At 39.0% G+C, this 17,333-nt stretch overlaps 1 protein-coding gene across 3 annotated transcripts in view; it reads left to right on the top strand.

The window, feature by feature from the left end:
• LOC103708216 (protein RCC2 homolog) overlaps positions 1 to 10,706 on the top strand; it is a 39,729-nt gene extending 29,023 nt beyond the window's left edge. For 2 of the 3 annotated variants that reach the window (XM_026805062.2, XM_039114779.1), the window contains 3 exons: positions 6,382 to 6,415; positions 9,744 to 10,128; positions 10,419 to 10,706. In XM_026805062.2, coding sequence (XP_026660863.2) covers positions 6,382 to 6,415; positions 9,744 to 10,128; positions 10,419 to 10,479 — 480 coding nt within the window. In that variant the 3' untranslated portion in view covers positions 10,480 to 10,706. Of the gene's footprint in view, positions 1 to 5,941; positions 5,997 to 6,381; positions 6,416 to 9,743; positions 10,129 to 10,418 lie in introns of those variants that run through there. The other variant, XR_005506638.1, reaches the window with a different exon arrangement.
• The last annotated feature ends 6,627 nt before the right edge of the window (positions 10,707 to 17,333 follow it).

The following is a 17,333-nucleotide window of genomic DNA, read 5'->3' as shown; positions in this document are numbered from 1 at the left end:
AATTTTTCAGAACTATAGGTAAATCTTTCAACTAAGGGTTTGTATTTGTTAAGTTCTTTAGTTAGTGTCTGATTTTCGGCTTTTAGATCATTAAGTTCTTTAGTAAGATCCTTATCTAAGGTTTGTTTATATTTTTTAAGTTCTGAAAATTTCTTAGTTAGTTTTTTATTTTCTTTAGTTAAGGTGTTGGTCTTTTGAGTTAAAAGTTGGTTGCTTGTTTTAAGTTCTATATTTTCTTTGGTGATTAAATCCTTATCCTTAACTAATTTATCGTATTTATGTAGGTATGATTGATTAGTTATTTTCAGTTCTTTATTCTTAAGATTTATAGCCTTATATTCTACCATTAATTCATTAAATGCATCATAAAGTTCATCAAAAGAAAAATCAGGATGCGTGTCGGAAGTTACCTCGTTTTCGTTGGCCATGAAACAGAAATTGGCCTTCTCTTCGTGTTCATCATCTGATGAGGAGGATGATGAGTCGGAGTCCGATAGGGTAGTGACAAGTGCCTTTTTCTTCTTGTACTTACTCCCCTTCTTCAGTAAGGGGCACTCCGCTCTTATGTGACCCGGCTTCTTGCACTCGTAACAACCAATCCCCTCATTTTCCCTTTCCTTACCTTTGTCTTTGCGGTAGGAATTTGAGGGGCCTCTCCTTTGATGATAGGACTTCTTGTGGTTGATGAATTTCTTGAACTTGCGCACAAGAAGAGCCTCACCACCATCTTCCTCATCTTCTTCTTCTTCACTGCTGCTGCTGCAAGACAAGTCCTTGTTAGAAGAAGTAGATTTAAGGGCTATTACCTTTTTCTTATGGGAGGACTCTTCCTCGTTGTGTTGTTTCATGGTTAGCTCGTGCGTCATGAGGGATCCAAGAAGCTCCTCAAGTGGTAGCTTGTTCAAGTCCTTGGCTTCTTGGATTGCTGTCACTTTAGCTTCCCACGACCTCGGTAGACACCGAAGGATTTTCCTGACAAGCTCACTGTTAGTATAGTTCTTGCCAAGGCTTTTTAGACCATTGACAATATCAGTAAACCTAGTGAACATGGATGTGATTGTTTCATTTGAATCCATTTTAAATAGTTCATATTTATGAACCAAGATGTTTATTTTGGATTCCTTGACTTGATTCGTGCCCTCATGGGTCACTTCAAGTCTGTCCCAAATTTCTTTTGCTGAATTACAAGTTGAAATCCTATTGAATTCATTACGGTCTAAGGCACAATAGAAGACATTCATTGCTTTAGAGTTTAATTGTGCCTTCCTCATGTCATGTTCATCCCAGTCCATTTCTAGTTTAGGTACCTTAACACCATCTACGTAAATGGATGGGATGTATGGCCCATTTACTACAATGGACCACATCTCATAGTCTTGGGCTTGGATGAATATTCTCATCCTAGCCTTCCAGTATGAGTAGTCAGATCCATTGAAGAAAGGGGGTCTTTGGGTGGACTGACCCTCAATGTGAGAAGATCCAAATGGGGTTGTCATTTTGATCTTTTAACTCTTGAGTGGAAGAGTTTTTGGCTCTGATACCACTTGTTGCCCAGATAGACAACCCAAGAGGGGGGGGGGGTGAATTGGGTTTTTAAAATAATTTGGCTAATTAAAACTTTGTGGATGATTAATTAAAAACTATAGCAAGTTATTTAATTAAAGCCTAGTGCTGTGAGTAATGTGCGGGGAAGAAGATGAGAGACAATGCACTACAAACACAAAGTTTTATAGTGGTTCGGAGCTAACCCTTGCTCCTACGTCCACTCCCCAAGTCTCACTTGGGAATTTCACTATAACCCCCTTGGATTACAGCCGGTTGTTTTGCAAGCTCACAACCAAACTTGTTGTTTTACGAGCTCACAACGAACTCGGTCGGTTTTCCCAGGCTCACCGACTAGAACCAATCCCGATTGTTTTTCCGGGCTCACAATCAAACCCTTACACACGTTGGTTTTAACTTGGCTCACCAACCAACCTTAAACCCCTTGATTCAATCCCCCGATTGAATCAAGTAAATACAAGAGATAGAAGAAAACAGAAAATAGCTTCTCAAAAAGCAGATTTAAAACAATATAATCGTAAAGGAGTTAGAAGCCCTCAAACGCTTTTAAGCTGGTGAAGAGGTATGGCTTCTGGAACTCCGGTCTCCTCTTGAAAGAGTGGTCGACTTGAATGCAGGAGGAGGAAGCTTTGATTGTTGGGAAGAAGTTGTTGGAGCAGTAAATGCAGATCTTCCCTTTTTCGTTTAAGAGCACTTGGAGAGCTTGAAAACTTGAATGCTTGGAGTGGAATATCTGTTCTCTGCCTTGCTACAGTCCTCTGTGGCTATTTAAGCCAACCCCCACGGAAACTAGCCGTTACTCTGCTTTTTCTGGCCGTTCTGCACACTCTGCGCAGCCTGACAATATGACCGTTGGTGGGTTGGAGTCGACTCGCGCGATCAGGAGTCGACTCGGCTGTAGCAGGAGTCGACTCACGCTTTTCCGGAGTCGACTCGGCAACTGTTCCAAATTTGAATTAAAGTTGCCGTCTTGACTGGGAGTCGACTCGTCTTGACTTGGAGTCGACTCGCCAACTTCTGGAGCTGACCTGGCAATTTTGGAGTCGGCTCATCCACTGAAGTCCGTGGATCCAATTTTGAATTTTGTCCACTCGAGTCGACTCGACTGTCCTGGGAGTCGACTCGAATCTCAGAGCCCGAACTCCCGATTCTCTGTCTTTTGGCTCATCCAGTCTTGGAGTCGACTCAAACTTCCTTGGAGTCGACTCGGCTCTCAGTTTCCGAAAGTTGGTCTTCTGCCTTTTGACGTGAAGCTTGTCTCGGAGTCGACTCGAGCTGTCTGTGAGTCGACTCGAATCTCAGAGGCAGTAACATGGTCTTCTGTCTGTTGATGGTCGCTCAGTCTCGGAGTCGACTCGCGTACTGCGGGAGTCGACTCGAATCTCAGAGTCCGAAAATCGTTCTCTGACTTTTTCCTTGTGTTCCTCTGAGAGTCGACTCTTACCTTCTTTGGAGTCGACCTGCCAACCATCGGAGTCGACTCGCGTTCCACTGGAGTCGACTCGAATCTCAGACCCGAAAACTGTTCTCTGACTTTTCTTTGTGTTTCTCTTGGAGTCGACTCTTACTACCCTGGAGTCGACTCGTTGAACATTGGAGTCGACTCGCGCACTTCGGGAGTCGACTCGTTGACAGTTTCTGAGTTGAAGCTTTCTGTCCTTCTGTCTGTTCTCAGTCGGAGTCGACTCGTACTGATCTGGAGTCGACTCGAGCTCGTGCCAGTGAACTTGATACGCTTGGAGTCGACTCGTGATACTCGGGAGTCGACTCGAGTCTCAGACTTTGGTTCAGCAGACTTCTTACCTTATCCAAAATACTATGAACCAAATCTAGAGACACTTGGACAGGATTTTCACTGAAACACTCAATTGAATTCATTAGTAATCACAAGGTATACTCAAATGCTTTGAGCTCATCAAAATCAAATGGGGTTTTAATCAATCACTCCACACTCTTTCTCTCTTCCCCTTCTCTCTCTCATTCTCTCTCTCGTTCTCTCTCCTGTTGCCTCTACTGTGTCGGTACGGGCCCGGCACGGAACAGTACCGAGGCGTACCGACCCATGCCGCCAGGCAACTGATGCGGGCCTTGGTTCCGGCCTAGTAAACCATTGTTCATATAATTTTAAATTATAATATTTTATGGGAGAGCTATCTTATACACCATGTATGTGTTGGAATAACAAAAGTACTTTAAATAGAGATATATGCTATTTTATGCATATGATTGTTTAATGTATTTCACAAGTTGTAATAAATGTTTAATAGGTCTTGCTTAGATTAGTCAATCAAACACCTGAAGCTTAAAATTCTACTCAAAAATTGGAAATTTTGAATTCGGTCTTTTGATTATACTTTCTAGAGGTTTCATATATCACCTAAGAGTAATCCATACACTGACACTTGCACACATGCGCACACAAAAAATGTTGAAGTAAGACCTTTTGGCTAGAGTTTGTTAACTTGGGCCTTGTATATTTGATAAATTAGGCCCCATTAGATGTTTTGGTTGGAAGTTGAAAATTGACTTAGTTTTGGATCAGTTTGCATGGTTTTGGCCTCAGTTCAATGTGATGTTACAAACCATGGTTCATGAAGTTACTTGCATTCGCTATGTTGCTTTTCATGTAATATGGATATTCAAATTTGTTATCTTTTAGTGTGTTTATTCTTATTGCCTATGCCAGTGTTACCCGGACACTAAGACTTTCGGTCATGTGACTAAAACTTTCGCTGTGTTCAGTTGCGGTCATGAGAGGGAGGATGGATGAGGTTGGAAGGATGGATGGGCTCCATTCACAGTTTGGTTCAAAAAATCTTAGGAAGGACAAATAAAAAAGAAGGAAATGTCTATCCATCTTGGCTCACCAATTTGCATCCTTCCAAATTGGGAGGATGCAAGGATGGATGGATGGAGCATGGGAGGGTTGAATTTCTATGTTGACAAAATTACACCTCATTAATTTTATGACAAAATCCTAACACTTCTTAACTCTTTTACTAGACCAAAGACCCACGCCCCACCTCTTCTCTACTCCTACTGCCGTCTCTCTTCTCCTCCTTAATTAGCTATTTAAATTAAATTATAAATTAATTAGTTATTTATATAATTGATATATATAAATAAATTAATTCTATATGATCAATTTATAAAATTATTTATTAAATTAAATTAAATTAAACTTAAAAATTTTCATAATTTTTTATACAATTATAAAGATTATATGTTTATATATTGCCTCACTTCTTTAGTATAAAGAAGTGTTATAAATTGATAACGATAATATCTTTTTTATCAAAGGGTAATTTAGTAAAAATTTCATACAAATATTTTTCATCTTCCCTTTCATTCCTATATCAAACAGAGAGAAGAATCTTTCCCCTCCATCCTTTCATGTTTCACCAAACACTCATCTTTCCTTCCCTATCGATCCTTCTTCCAATCCATCCTTCGTACCAAACAGATGGTTAGTGCCAGAGAAACATGGACCGGACAAACCATGGTACTTTGGTTATCTCTGGCTTGAAATAATTTCAAATCCAATACAACTTGATAATCAAAAATGATTCCAAATACGTTCACATATATTTATATTAATATAAAATTGTATTGCCATGTCCATGTGTCCAAATTTATTAAGATTGTTATGTTAGATTCTCCAAGATACGTGAACACTTGACACCCATGGTTTGTGTCCAAGTAACACTGGCTTGCAGTACTTTTCAAGTTATACATGATTTCACATGACTCTGATCAAGGTTTTTAGATCTTGAAATATCAGTTATCTTGGTGAATGGTTGAGACTGGAATGAGCCAAGATCTCTGTTTTGCTTGGCCAATATGGTAAGTGGGAAAATTTAGGGGGAACCGAGATGTTCTGATATCTTTGGAATGAGATATCAAAATCTCGCGGATATGGTAAAGCTAGATTAGAACTATATTAAAATATTATTTGCAATGCTTATTAATTAAGAAATCCTATTTAAGAAAGTAAAATAGTGATTGAACAATATTGCGCCTGTTATGAGTACGTCATATTGGCTGATATCTCAATTTTTTATTTGTTAAAGTTTTTACACATTGTATCCAGAAGTGTGTATCCAAAAGTGTTCGAAATCGATAAAAACCAAGGTCTCAAGTCTCAACCGAGATGAAAACCTTGAATTTTATAAACTTGCTGACATAGACAGTGGAAGGATCAGCTAATCAGGGAGAATAAAAGGAAATGCCAATAAGTTTTAGAATTCGAACGTAAGCAAACAATGAGGACTTTCCTTTGATGGGTTAGATGTCCATGTTGTAGTTTATTCTAAATGAAGTGAGAATACTGGAAAAGAATGATAAATTTAATTACTTATTTTGTGTCTCTGGATGCCAGCAAGGAAATAGATGACCGACGCTACATTTTTAAGGACATGAGGAGAGATAATCAGGTAACTTAACCTTAATCAGATGAAGTTTTAATGAAGGGTTTTATTTTACATGTTCAATTGGTCCCACTTCTCCAGTTGTATGATTGCGTATATAATTTTATTACAGCATTATCATGCCATGTAGGGAGGCAGTCTCAGGATATCAAGGACTATTATGCTCTTTTTATTTTAAAGAACTGCAACCTAGCCTTTTTGATATTGCTTTGAATTCTATCATGTTAGCTTAGCAGTCAGCTTAGTACTGCATGTATCTTTATTATCATTTCCTTTTTCGTAAAAATATGATCAAGCCTTTCTCTTTATTGCTTGTCTTATAAGTGTTTATGCATACTTTTAACAGTCCATGAAGTACCGCTCTAGTCAATCTAATGATTTTTTTTTCCAGCTGGAAGTTTACCATGGTGAAAGTTCTGCTGATGGTACGTCTACCCTGCTATTCAAGCAGTTTTCTGGACTATTACTATATGTTTCATTACCTTTAGTTTGATTTTACTCTAACTAGTCAGTGAAATTTCTGGAGGTGTTGATCATTCCTTGGGGGGTGGGGGAGGAAAAACGAACAAAAATCTTATCCAATTGTTTACTCAGTGATCTTAACCATAAAGATTTAAATTAGCACTTTGGGGTAGATCTAGGCAAAATAAAGTTTTTAGGGTCTGCCATCATGATGATGTTAAAGTTCATAAACGGAATCATTTCATATCATTTTTGAATGGAGGTATCTAAATTTTCTTGCTAGTCTAGGTTGTCAGTTGGTATTGGAAGAGATGTAGGAATCACTTTATATCATTTTTGAATGGAGGCATCTAAAGTGGATGTAAGCTGAATTTAATTGTCAGTTGGAATTAGAAGAGATGATGTCTGCCCTTGCTGGGTTGTTGGATGGGAAAAGTTTTTATCATGTAGGAGAATAAATTTTATAGAGTTGGTGGTCATATATGAGATTGGACCTAACAACCATTAAACAGGAGAATATAATTTGGTGACCTTCTCTAGCTGAATTCTGGTTCTGTACCTTACCAAATGTAATGATTCACAATCTTTTGTGGGACTTTGTAAATTTAAATTTGGCTTGCTTAATTCAGCTTAAATCATATTTCCATATTGCTTGTACAATAAAATTTATATCATTACCATCATAATTTACAGATGGAACCCAAGTAGTTAAGGCATGTCGGTATTTTCTGAGACACTGGTGGGTGGTCAGATTGGGGGATCAAAGTGATGGATTGTTTGCAAAGAAATAGGGGAAAGTGGATAGGAGGCAGGAAAGGGATGTATTCGTTGGTTTACCTAGTTTTAATTAGATAGGTGGCTTTTAATGAGATTGAACAAGAACCCATGGTAAACAAAAAAAAATTGATTACAAAGTGAGATAGCCTCTTGACCAGATGATTGTATGCCCTGGTGGTAATTATATGGAATGTGACTTGCCCTGGAAGTTGTATCGCATACTTGTGTCTTGAGGAGTGGTGAATACTTGCAGGTTCCTTGGTTGAATCAGAGATATTCAGACTTTTCCCATGTAGAACACTTCTTATCCATCCTACTTGTTCCTTGTTCACAGGCTAGGCAGCCTGCTCAAGCCCGAAGCATTTTGGGCAGGCCTGGGCCAAGATTTTAAGCCCAGCAGGCTTGGCCAGACTCAGGTTTAGGCATTAAAACCCAGCCTGATCTATTTTATGTGTGTGTGTGTGTGTATGTATGTATTACCTAGGTTCACCCTAGGGTGGTTCAGCTAGCAGATTTACCGCTGTTTATTGGAGATTGGGAAGGAAGAAAGCTAGTTCTCCTATCCTGTTTTCCGACTGTATCCGTCTAACACCCCTCTCCTCCTCTTTCTTCTTCTCCCATCACAGCCGTGGCAGCCATCCTCTCCTCTTCTTCTCCCATTTGTTGGAGCGCATCTGTTGCCATGGTGACACTGTCAACTACAGCTCTGCCACACCAGCCTGTTAGTCCTCTATGTCGTCAATTGCAGCAATGCAACTCCTCTACATGGCCATGATCTCCTTCTTGACCTTGTTTCATGGCAGTTCTTGTAGTTGTTCCCATCATCTGGAACAGTGAGAGTGGTGGATTCATCACGGCAATCTCTAAGATTCAGTTCCCAAGGGTAGATCTTACCCTCATTCTTTGGGATTTTTACTCACTTCATCGTCTTGTTCGTCTTCTTTTTCTCCATTTCTGGATTTGGCGGTAATTCATCTTATTCTTGGATTTGCATCTTAATCTGAGAGTGCTCCTCAGGGAATGCCGGGTTGTTTTTCCTTGGATTTGGGTTTGGATTAGAGGAATCACGAGCTTTTATATTATTTGCTGTTCTTCGCAGAGGTTATAGTGCTTCTGGTTTAGGTAATAGCTCAATTTCTTGTCTTTGTTTGGCCTAGCATAGAACTCGTATACATTTGTATAGTTGATGAACGTTTGAATAGAATCAGGAAGAAAAATTGTTTGGTTTTCTCCTTGGAGAATGATTTTGTGTCTCATATCATTTTCAATGTGATGAAAATGTGCTATTATCTGTTGTTGTCACATTTTGATTTCGGAAATTGGAGGTCTTTCATGTTAAAGATCAGACAATGTTTTGGGACATGCTCTAATAAAGCCCAATGCTAGTGGTTTGCATTAGATCGATGATAACCAAACCCCAGTAGAATGTTTTTCTGATCTTTCATAAGATTTCTTATCTGAGAAGGTGTATGCAATCTGAGTTCAGCTGCCACCCCCCATCTCTTAGGCCACCTATCCTAGAGCATGTCAACCTAGCCTAGAGCATGTCATCGGGGAAAGTTTAAGCTCAGGGAAGATCAGGAGTGACTTATTTGACATCTTCTTAAAAACATTTGTAAGCATTTTTTTTTTCATTTTTTTGAAATTGAAAAATAAGATCAGAAAGCTTGAGGCTCAGCACAAAACCCGAAACCCAAGTATGTGCCAGGCTTAGGGCTGGGAAGTAGGCCCATAGGCTGGGCCCAGGCCTAACTATAACTTAGGCAGAGCCCAGCCCGAACCCAGCCCAACCCTGTGAACAGGTCGAGTTCCCAGTCCAGTTGTTGATTCTATACAAATCTTGAAGTTTTATCTGATGGAAGATAGGCATGAAGATAATGGCAATTTTTAGTCTTTGTACAGTGGAGGTTAGGTTTGACTTATGTCAGATTCTTGCTTGCCATCCAAGGAGTCCTGGACATGATGATTCAAAAGCCAAGTAAGAAGGGTTTGATATACTTTGTCAGAAGTGGAAGGTGAGAAACATTGTGAAGGGAGCACAGCTGAGAAATTATAGGGTTGTTGTTTTGCCTTCCTTTCAACTCCATTTTGCTCCATATCTTCATTTCCTTTTAAAAATTTATTCAAAATCTTTGAACTTTAGTGATCACTTCTGAATATCTATCGAATAGAGCACTTTTTATCCCATAAAATTTTATTCAGTAACAAACATATAATTGGTTGCTTTTGTAATAGAGATATGTGAAAATGCAGTTCAATAAATACACAGCTGATCATGCAGTTCTCTATTAATATTTTGATTGTTTTGGGTACATAATATTTTGACTTTCAAAAACAGTGGCTCAGGTGTTGTTAAACTTCTAGAACAAGTGAAAATATTTTTTTTCCTGATTAGACTATGTAATGGATATATAAAATCTTTAGCTGACAGCATTTGAGCTGACATTGGATTTTGTGGATGTCTTGCAACTTACATCCAAATGTAACGTCTAATTAAGGTTATCACTGTTGCAGGAACAGAAGATAATGAAAATGAAAATAACACTCCTGGTAAAAGCACAAACAAAAGTGCTGCTAATTCTTCTGCAAATTCCAAGAAAAGGAAGAATGGGGACTCGTCAGAGGATGAAGATGAAGGGGATGACAGCAATGATGATGAAGACATGAATGGTGAGATCAAGGACACAAAGGGTAAGCGGGGTGGCAAATCATCTGGTAGAGGCCGAGGAAGGGGTGCCAAGAAGGGCGTAACTCAGGTGAGGAGTTCAGGAAGAGGGAGGGGCCGCCCTAAATCTGAGAAAGGTTCTGGCCGTGGCCAAGGGCGCCAAGAAACTGAGAAAGCAAGCTCGGGACGTGGTCGTGGGAGAGGGCGGGCTGGGAAGAGGGGGAGGTCCAGTAGGTGATCATTTACCCATTAAACACCTCAAATTTTGTTTGGGATAGCATAGCAAATTGGGTAGCTTTGATGCTGTGACTTGAGGGTTTCTTTATATTGACATTTATTTCAATTTTAATGGTTTCCTCAACATAGTTACAGGACTTCTCACTGTCACTCTAGGATGGGCCAAAAGCAAGAAAATGCTGTATATCCATTTGTCTTGTAATTCTGTTGGTTTTAAAGCAACCTTCATTTTATTCTATTGTTTACTTGAACTCTAGACAGCTTCTCTCAAATCTCTAAAACTGCAGGCCCCATGTCAGAACCTGCCAGAATGGCCCTGAACCCCTGACCTCATGCCGCTGTGGTTAGAGCGATGCCTCGGGTCGTTAGATCAATCTGTCGAAGTGTTCTCACCTGAAGGCCTGCAAAAGAGTAGCTATGAGAGTTGCAGGATAGATTTATTTCTTTTGCTTCAGCAATGTGTACATGTATCATTTCTGATGAGCCCATGCTGATGCATGCGAAATCAAATGGTGCATTGTATACTTTATCAGAATGGCTTCTTTCATGGTTTGGTTTTAGCTGTTCTCTTCAAATGTGGTTGGTGATGAGGTCTTATATACTCTTTATTATTCTCTCTCTTGGATAGTTGAGCCTGGAAGCAGGGTTACTGGTGCCAAACTTGCAGGGCCATTTCCTCCATATACAATATATTTATCAGTTTGGGTGAAAAAAATTGAGATACCCACGAGCCTTTGAGCTGGGCTGCAAACTAGTTTGCTTCATGATGATATTATGTGAAATGGTGTGCCAGGAGATGATGGAATGGTGAAGCATTGCAGGCTCTACTATGTATAGATCTCTGTTTTTCAAGATTGGAACAAGGGTGCAAAATTACTTTGATATATAATTTCTTGTGGGTGGTGGATCAACCACAAGCCAAGTGCTGTTGGCATGCCCATTTTGAATCAAACAATTAATGCTCGGTGACAAAAAGTCTCTTTCACTTTGATGGCTTCAATTGGAGCACGATTCTCAAATCTTGCAATGTATAGCTGGCACCAGCTTAAGGGCGCGTGTGAAAAGGGCCGTCTTTGTTTTTTTTTTAATTAATCCATGTTCTCTAGGGCTCCACCGCACGGAAATGGGTTGCTTCAGATGTTTTCCTATCACAGGCTCACGAGGCAGCTGCAAAAGCCTACGCTAACCTCACTGTCCGATGTGGCTGGTACTCCACTGCTCCTTAAAGAAAATTCGTAACTAGAAATTGTATCGGATGTAAGGACTTACGTGGTTAGCGGAAAGAGAAAAAAAAAAAAAAAATATGATCAATAAAAAAATAAAAATATATTTGATAATTGGTTGGAGTTTATAAAAAAGAGAGATGAAAAAGTAGTTTTTTTGTCGGAAAAAAAAAATCATTTGGGACGTGCCGAAGTTCAGTTCTCATCGGCTGAGAATTGCAGTTTTTATTTTAAATAATGAAACAACATTTTTTTTATAAGTACGTGATAGGTATTTTATATAATTTTTTGAAAAAAAGTAGTTGTTGAATTAAAACTAAATATAAGCCATTTTAGAATGTGTTACTTTTTCATTATCAATCAAATAAGTAAAATTTATCTTTTTGAGGCTTAAGCTTTTTAGAAAAAATATTATAAATTTTACCCGTGAACCAAAGAAATTTTAACAAAAAAAATCTTCTAACCGTTTTTCTTCCTGAACAATCCAGTAAGGTTATGAAGCATTTTGACTTATTTATTTTCACTTCATGCACGATAGGTTTACTTGGAGTATTTTCGGCATCACTCATTGTATAAGGAGGTATCTGAGTAGTATTATTTACGGATTCCAGTTTTTTCCTTGTCCCGCTGAAATTGCTTCTTGTTTGTATATTCTATACCACATCGAATTCCTATGAATTTCATAGCAGTCAACCAGCCATTCTATGTTCAATATTCCACATGGTTTGCATTCCTATTTCCAAACTTCTCCAAAATACGCCATTCTATGTTCAAACGTTCACATGTATTACTTCCTAACAACCTCATAATGCCTGCAATATGCCCTGCGACTTGACTTCCTCTTCTTTTCATTTTGTAAATGGTGAGTGGATGGTTCTCCACCTTTTCACTCATGAAACTGGTAGATTGGATTGAGAGCTCTTTTATTTTGCATTCCAACTCAATAATTGACTTGGTTAAATGCACTGCATTGTCTCCAGGCACTTGGATCAGTCATATAACTATTGGAAAGGGACAATAACAAAAATTACTGTTCCAAGGTTACATTGGTTAATGACTAGCTCAAGTTACATTAATTGGCGCAATACTCCATATCTTCAGCATAGCTCATCAGATAGAATAGCCATTTATTTATGGGTCTGAGTCCTGATATACATACATATCTATATAGTATGTAATAGCCCCCAGGAACCTGGATGAAGTGAGAGAAGAAGGAAGAAAGAAGACTCCCCTATGCACTTCAGATGAGCTAGCCAATTGTTGAGAAGTTGGTACATTTTAATGAAGCTATGACTGTAAGGCGAATAACCGACGTGAGACTAAACATATGATTGCACGGATCCTCAATTACTTGCTTTCGTTTAAGCCCTGACGTCCTTGTCAGACTAAGAGTCCAAATCCATTTAGTCTGTTGTCAGCCTCAATGAGCATGTGCTGCTTTGATATCATTTGTAATAACCTAGGATTTCACTCAAAAAGGCTATTGCCTAAAGATAATTTTTAGATTCTTTAATCCCGTATAAGTATATAAGATCTTTCCGACGAATAACCGATGTGGGACTAAACATACGTCCGCACGGATCCTCACAATTGCCGCTGCAAATGTTATGCCATGATCACTCTCAAGAGCTTCCTGGAAAAATGATGGGTCCTGATAGTGGGTGGGTGGTCCGGGTGGAGGATCAGGAACTTATTTGGATAGATCAGTACCTATACTTGTGCCGGAAATCCGATGATGACTGCCATTCAGGCAAGCAGGAAGACGAGTGCTACTCATGGAAATGGCAGCAACAAAGCCGCGTGCTCGTGCTATGGGAGATGGCTTCTCATGTAATCCATCTTGATGCAGTAGGAAAGTGGACTAGAAGCAAAGATATGGCAGTCTGACTACAAAGGATCATGAATGGGAACAAATAAGCTCAGAAGTATGTAGTAAGAATTATGCGATTCTCATTTTGATCAGGAAAATCCTCAGAAATAATGTACAATGTTTCTTTGGGATTAAAAAAGGTCATGATAAATTCTGGAGGCATGAGAATAAAGGGTTAAGATCACCATCAGCCATTTTAAATAATTTGTCTATCTAATATAACATTAAGATTATGGCTAGTGTCAGAGAATACAGACACAGAGATAACACTACTAAATGCGTTAAACAAACTAGAATCTATGATTGAGTTAAGTCCCATCTAATGACATTGCTTTCCAAATTTTTCAGAAATAATGACCAGCTAGAATGTGAAGCAAAGCCTTCTAAGCATCCATGCACTGGGAATCAAAGAGGTTCTACGTTCAGAGAAAACAGAGGCTTCTTTTATCAGTTATGCAGAGAAAGGCATTTGGCTCAGTGGGAGCTTTTGCTTTTTGACAAAAAGCACATCACCAATCACCAAAACACTGTCTCCATGTGATGTGTGGGCTCCTGTGATCTCTTTGCTCATCTGATGTTAGAACCGCCGGGGAGTGATAAATCATCATCATGACCATCTAAAGTTTATGTTCCACCATTTTCCTTTCAGCCTTGAGTTGTTTATAGAAGAGGTTTCAATTCCTGGTAGGTAAGGCATGGAATTTAGGCTGCAGTTCTTATCTTGTTTTGGGTCTCCTAAAAGTAGGTAAGCATTTGTTTTCAACACTGATAGGCAAGGTGCTCTGCTAACCAGAGATCATTGTATTAGTTCTAAATTTTGACTTAAAATGAGCTCTAACTTTAAAAATTTGTGAAACAGTTGCCAGAAAGTTAAGTTACAAACAAAAATGAATAGGAAAGATTAACAGATACTGACAGTTATGTGTGGCCTTGCAAGTTCCAATTCACTTTGTTGTTGGCAATTAGACATGGAGTCATGAAACTGGACCGTCTCCAAAAAGAAAAAGAATTGATAATTCCACATTGTGGATTATTTCCAGTTAGGAAATTCTAGGTTGACAGACCCAAGTTATGGTTCAAAGTTCATATGATTTGACTGGGCTACAAGTTACTACTAGGAATGAAAGCTGTGTCCTTGATGCCCAGATCTGCTCATGGATCACCTCTGCATGCATCCAGAACCTGGAAGAACAAGAAACTTCTGTGTGAAAACTGCAATATGATGCTATATACTAGTCTTTGCCTCACATTGCTGAGCATATTGAATAGATAATTCAGATTTTTATTAGAAAAATAGGGGGAAAAGAGAATAAAAAACAGATGAGACCTCCATTTCATACATGGCATGCTGTGATTTGAGCACGTTGACCTAATTCGCATCCGAAAGTGGGATTGAGAGGCCAAGCTTCATGACTTGGCTAGGTTTAGATAGACTTGCATAGAGCCGACAAATATAATCAGAAGATCTAACTATAGCACACTGAATTTGAAATTGATAGAGGGCCTGATGTGATTGATCATTTGATATAAATGGTTATGCATCTAAACTTGCAAGAGTATGCTGAATGTAATCTAAGTTGAGCTAGAAACATACTCAGACCGAAAATGTTATAGAAATACTAAGGGTTCAGAGCTGTTGCCGCTGGAAATCGTTTTGACCGAGGCGACAAGCTGGTGAGGTTGCTGGAGGGCTCCACGGTCCGCTGCTTCGACTGTGTAGGTCGGTGATGCACCCAAGCTAGGCAGTACCGGTAAATTGGGGTCGTGCTCCGATCCTCGCCCCGACGTCGGGTTCAACCTGAAGCAGCAAAGATGAAGATGAGCATTAATCCACCCTCAAACAATCACATTTCTCATAAAACAGATAAAACTTTTATTTCTTGCTCGATACATGCAAAAGTTTAATAGCTCTACGAGCTCAAAATTTACATTCTGTATCATGACTTCGTGTTAAACTTCCACATTTTAGTGGCTCTCACTAGTTTTTGAGAATCCAAGAATACAGTGTTTTTAGATTCTCCTTACATTCGACTTACGACATCCCTCGAAAACTATTGTAGCATCAACTTCTTGCAGTAGGAAAATTTCATGCAATGTAATCACCAATCCGTTATACCTGGGAATCTGTGGCTCTTTTTTGCAGCCACACACACATGATCTTCAGAAATTTTCCATCTAAGCTGCTACATTGTCAGCACAAAAGCTGTATAACCAAAAAATCCAATAATGTTCATATGGCATAATATAGGCTACCAAACTTGACTCCCAAGAGGGGACCCCTTGCTGTCTAGTTTTACACATGGAGTCCATGAATAACTCTCATATACTGTGCCATATACTGTGTTATTTGGTCCCCCACTGGGGATGCCATTGACCCAAACTTCTCTCTTTTTTTCTTCACAAGCAACATGGAGTAGGCTGTCTTTGTCCCCAACTTTATGACAAAGACTCTCCCAAACATCTTCTCAATAATAATCTTCTCATTAAAGACAAACCACTCTAGCTTCCAAACCTTAATCTATGCTTCAATTATAAGGCCTTTATCAAGAAAAACAACAATAGTGAAATAGCCCTGCTTTTTGTTTATATAAAAAAAAGCCCTCCTTTCCTAAACTGGGACTTAAACAAAAAAAATGACATGACAGTTTCATATTAATTATTATTCTCCTTTCACATCCAACGGACAGTATCATGGGATCGCAGGCTTCCATCAACACTCTCCTTGCACGTGTCAATAGAAAAGACCGCGGCCCACGTCATGCCCTCGACAGCCCTCGTGGCCTCGTCGGCCCCACCGTGTGCGCCTATCATGGGGTCGTTTCAGATGTTCCGCAGGAAACGCCGCGTCCGTCGAAGTTGGGCCGTCCGAGCCGCGCGCCGGCCCACTCCATCGGCTCGCAAATTGGAGATGCGCCAAAGTTGTTCCTGCGGAACATTGTGCCGGGAGATCCCAGTGCTCCTTCTCCAGCTCGCGCCTGCGTCACACGATAAAAGTGGGACCCACGTAATCGTGTCGCGATATTCTCGCGCATTCTCCGGTGCCATTAGTAACGCAAGGCGATCCCACCCGCCGGCGGTCTCGAGATTCGCGATCAACGGCCCTGATACTGGGGACCTTTTATGATATTTCAAAATTGATAAGTTTCAATAATATTAATATAATCATTTTTGGAGAGAAATTTTATTAGACTATAATCGCCGAGTTCAAATTTTTAGAAATGTGTCGTAGGAAGCCTAAAATCAAAGATTACCGAGTAGAATGATATGGTTGTTGAGCGTCATCACTTAGCCTATGATATATATGTTTTAAAAATAAAAAATTTTATTAATTTTTAATTAAAGTAGTAATGATTATAATTAATAATTGCTATGACTATCAAAAATAGAAACCATGGACCATGATTTAGAAATAGTGACATATAAAATAATTACTATTGTTCGGTTAGAATAAAACAATTTTCAAACTTAAAAGACTTTTTAGTTGAATGCATGAAAAGTAAAAAAAAAATCAACTCGTTAGTGTTATGATAGTAATTATTTTAAATACTATATTATGAAATTTAGAAAATATGATCGGATAAATTATGAAAATTTTGTTTTATATTTATCTATTCTCATTACGACTATAATATAGCTCTGCCAATGGAGATTATTCGTTGGCCCTGTCGATTTGTAATTTGAGAAACTAATTTCGACAACAAACCATCGGTGATTAGAATAATGGTATTTAACACTTTGTGCATTCTGATTCATACCATTGGGTTATATGGTCATAGCTTGATGTTGAATTTCTGCTATTAATTTATAAAAATAATAATAATATGACAGTTATTCTGTAGATGATTATTATTATCCATTATACACATAGACTATCTATTCAAATTCTCTACCCTCTTAGTTTCGCTCATTGACCGAATCGGAACGGAGTTACGGAAGAGAGGCGTTTCTTTCCCTTATCGGCATGTTCAAAGCCAAGGAGCCGACGCCGAGCAGTTGGGAGCGAGCGTGCGAATTAATGGTGGACGTCAGCCGCCGAATTAAACCCGATTTAATGAACCACTTTTTTTTTTTTTTTTTAAAAAAAAAGAAAGCCGACAATTCCGAGTCCC

The sequence above is a fragment of the Phoenix dactylifera genome, chromosome 17 (assembly GCF_009389715.1).
Source record: "Phoenix dactylifera cultivar Barhee BC4 chromosome 17, palm_55x_up_171113_PBpolish2nd_filt_p, whole genome shotgun sequence".
NCBI classification, from domain to species: Eukaryota; Viridiplantae; Streptophyta; class Magnoliopsida; order Arecales; family Arecaceae; genus Phoenix; species Phoenix dactylifera.
The sequence above is the reverse complement of the archived record's forward strand: the minus strand, read 5'-3'. Positions and strand labels throughout refer to the sequence as shown.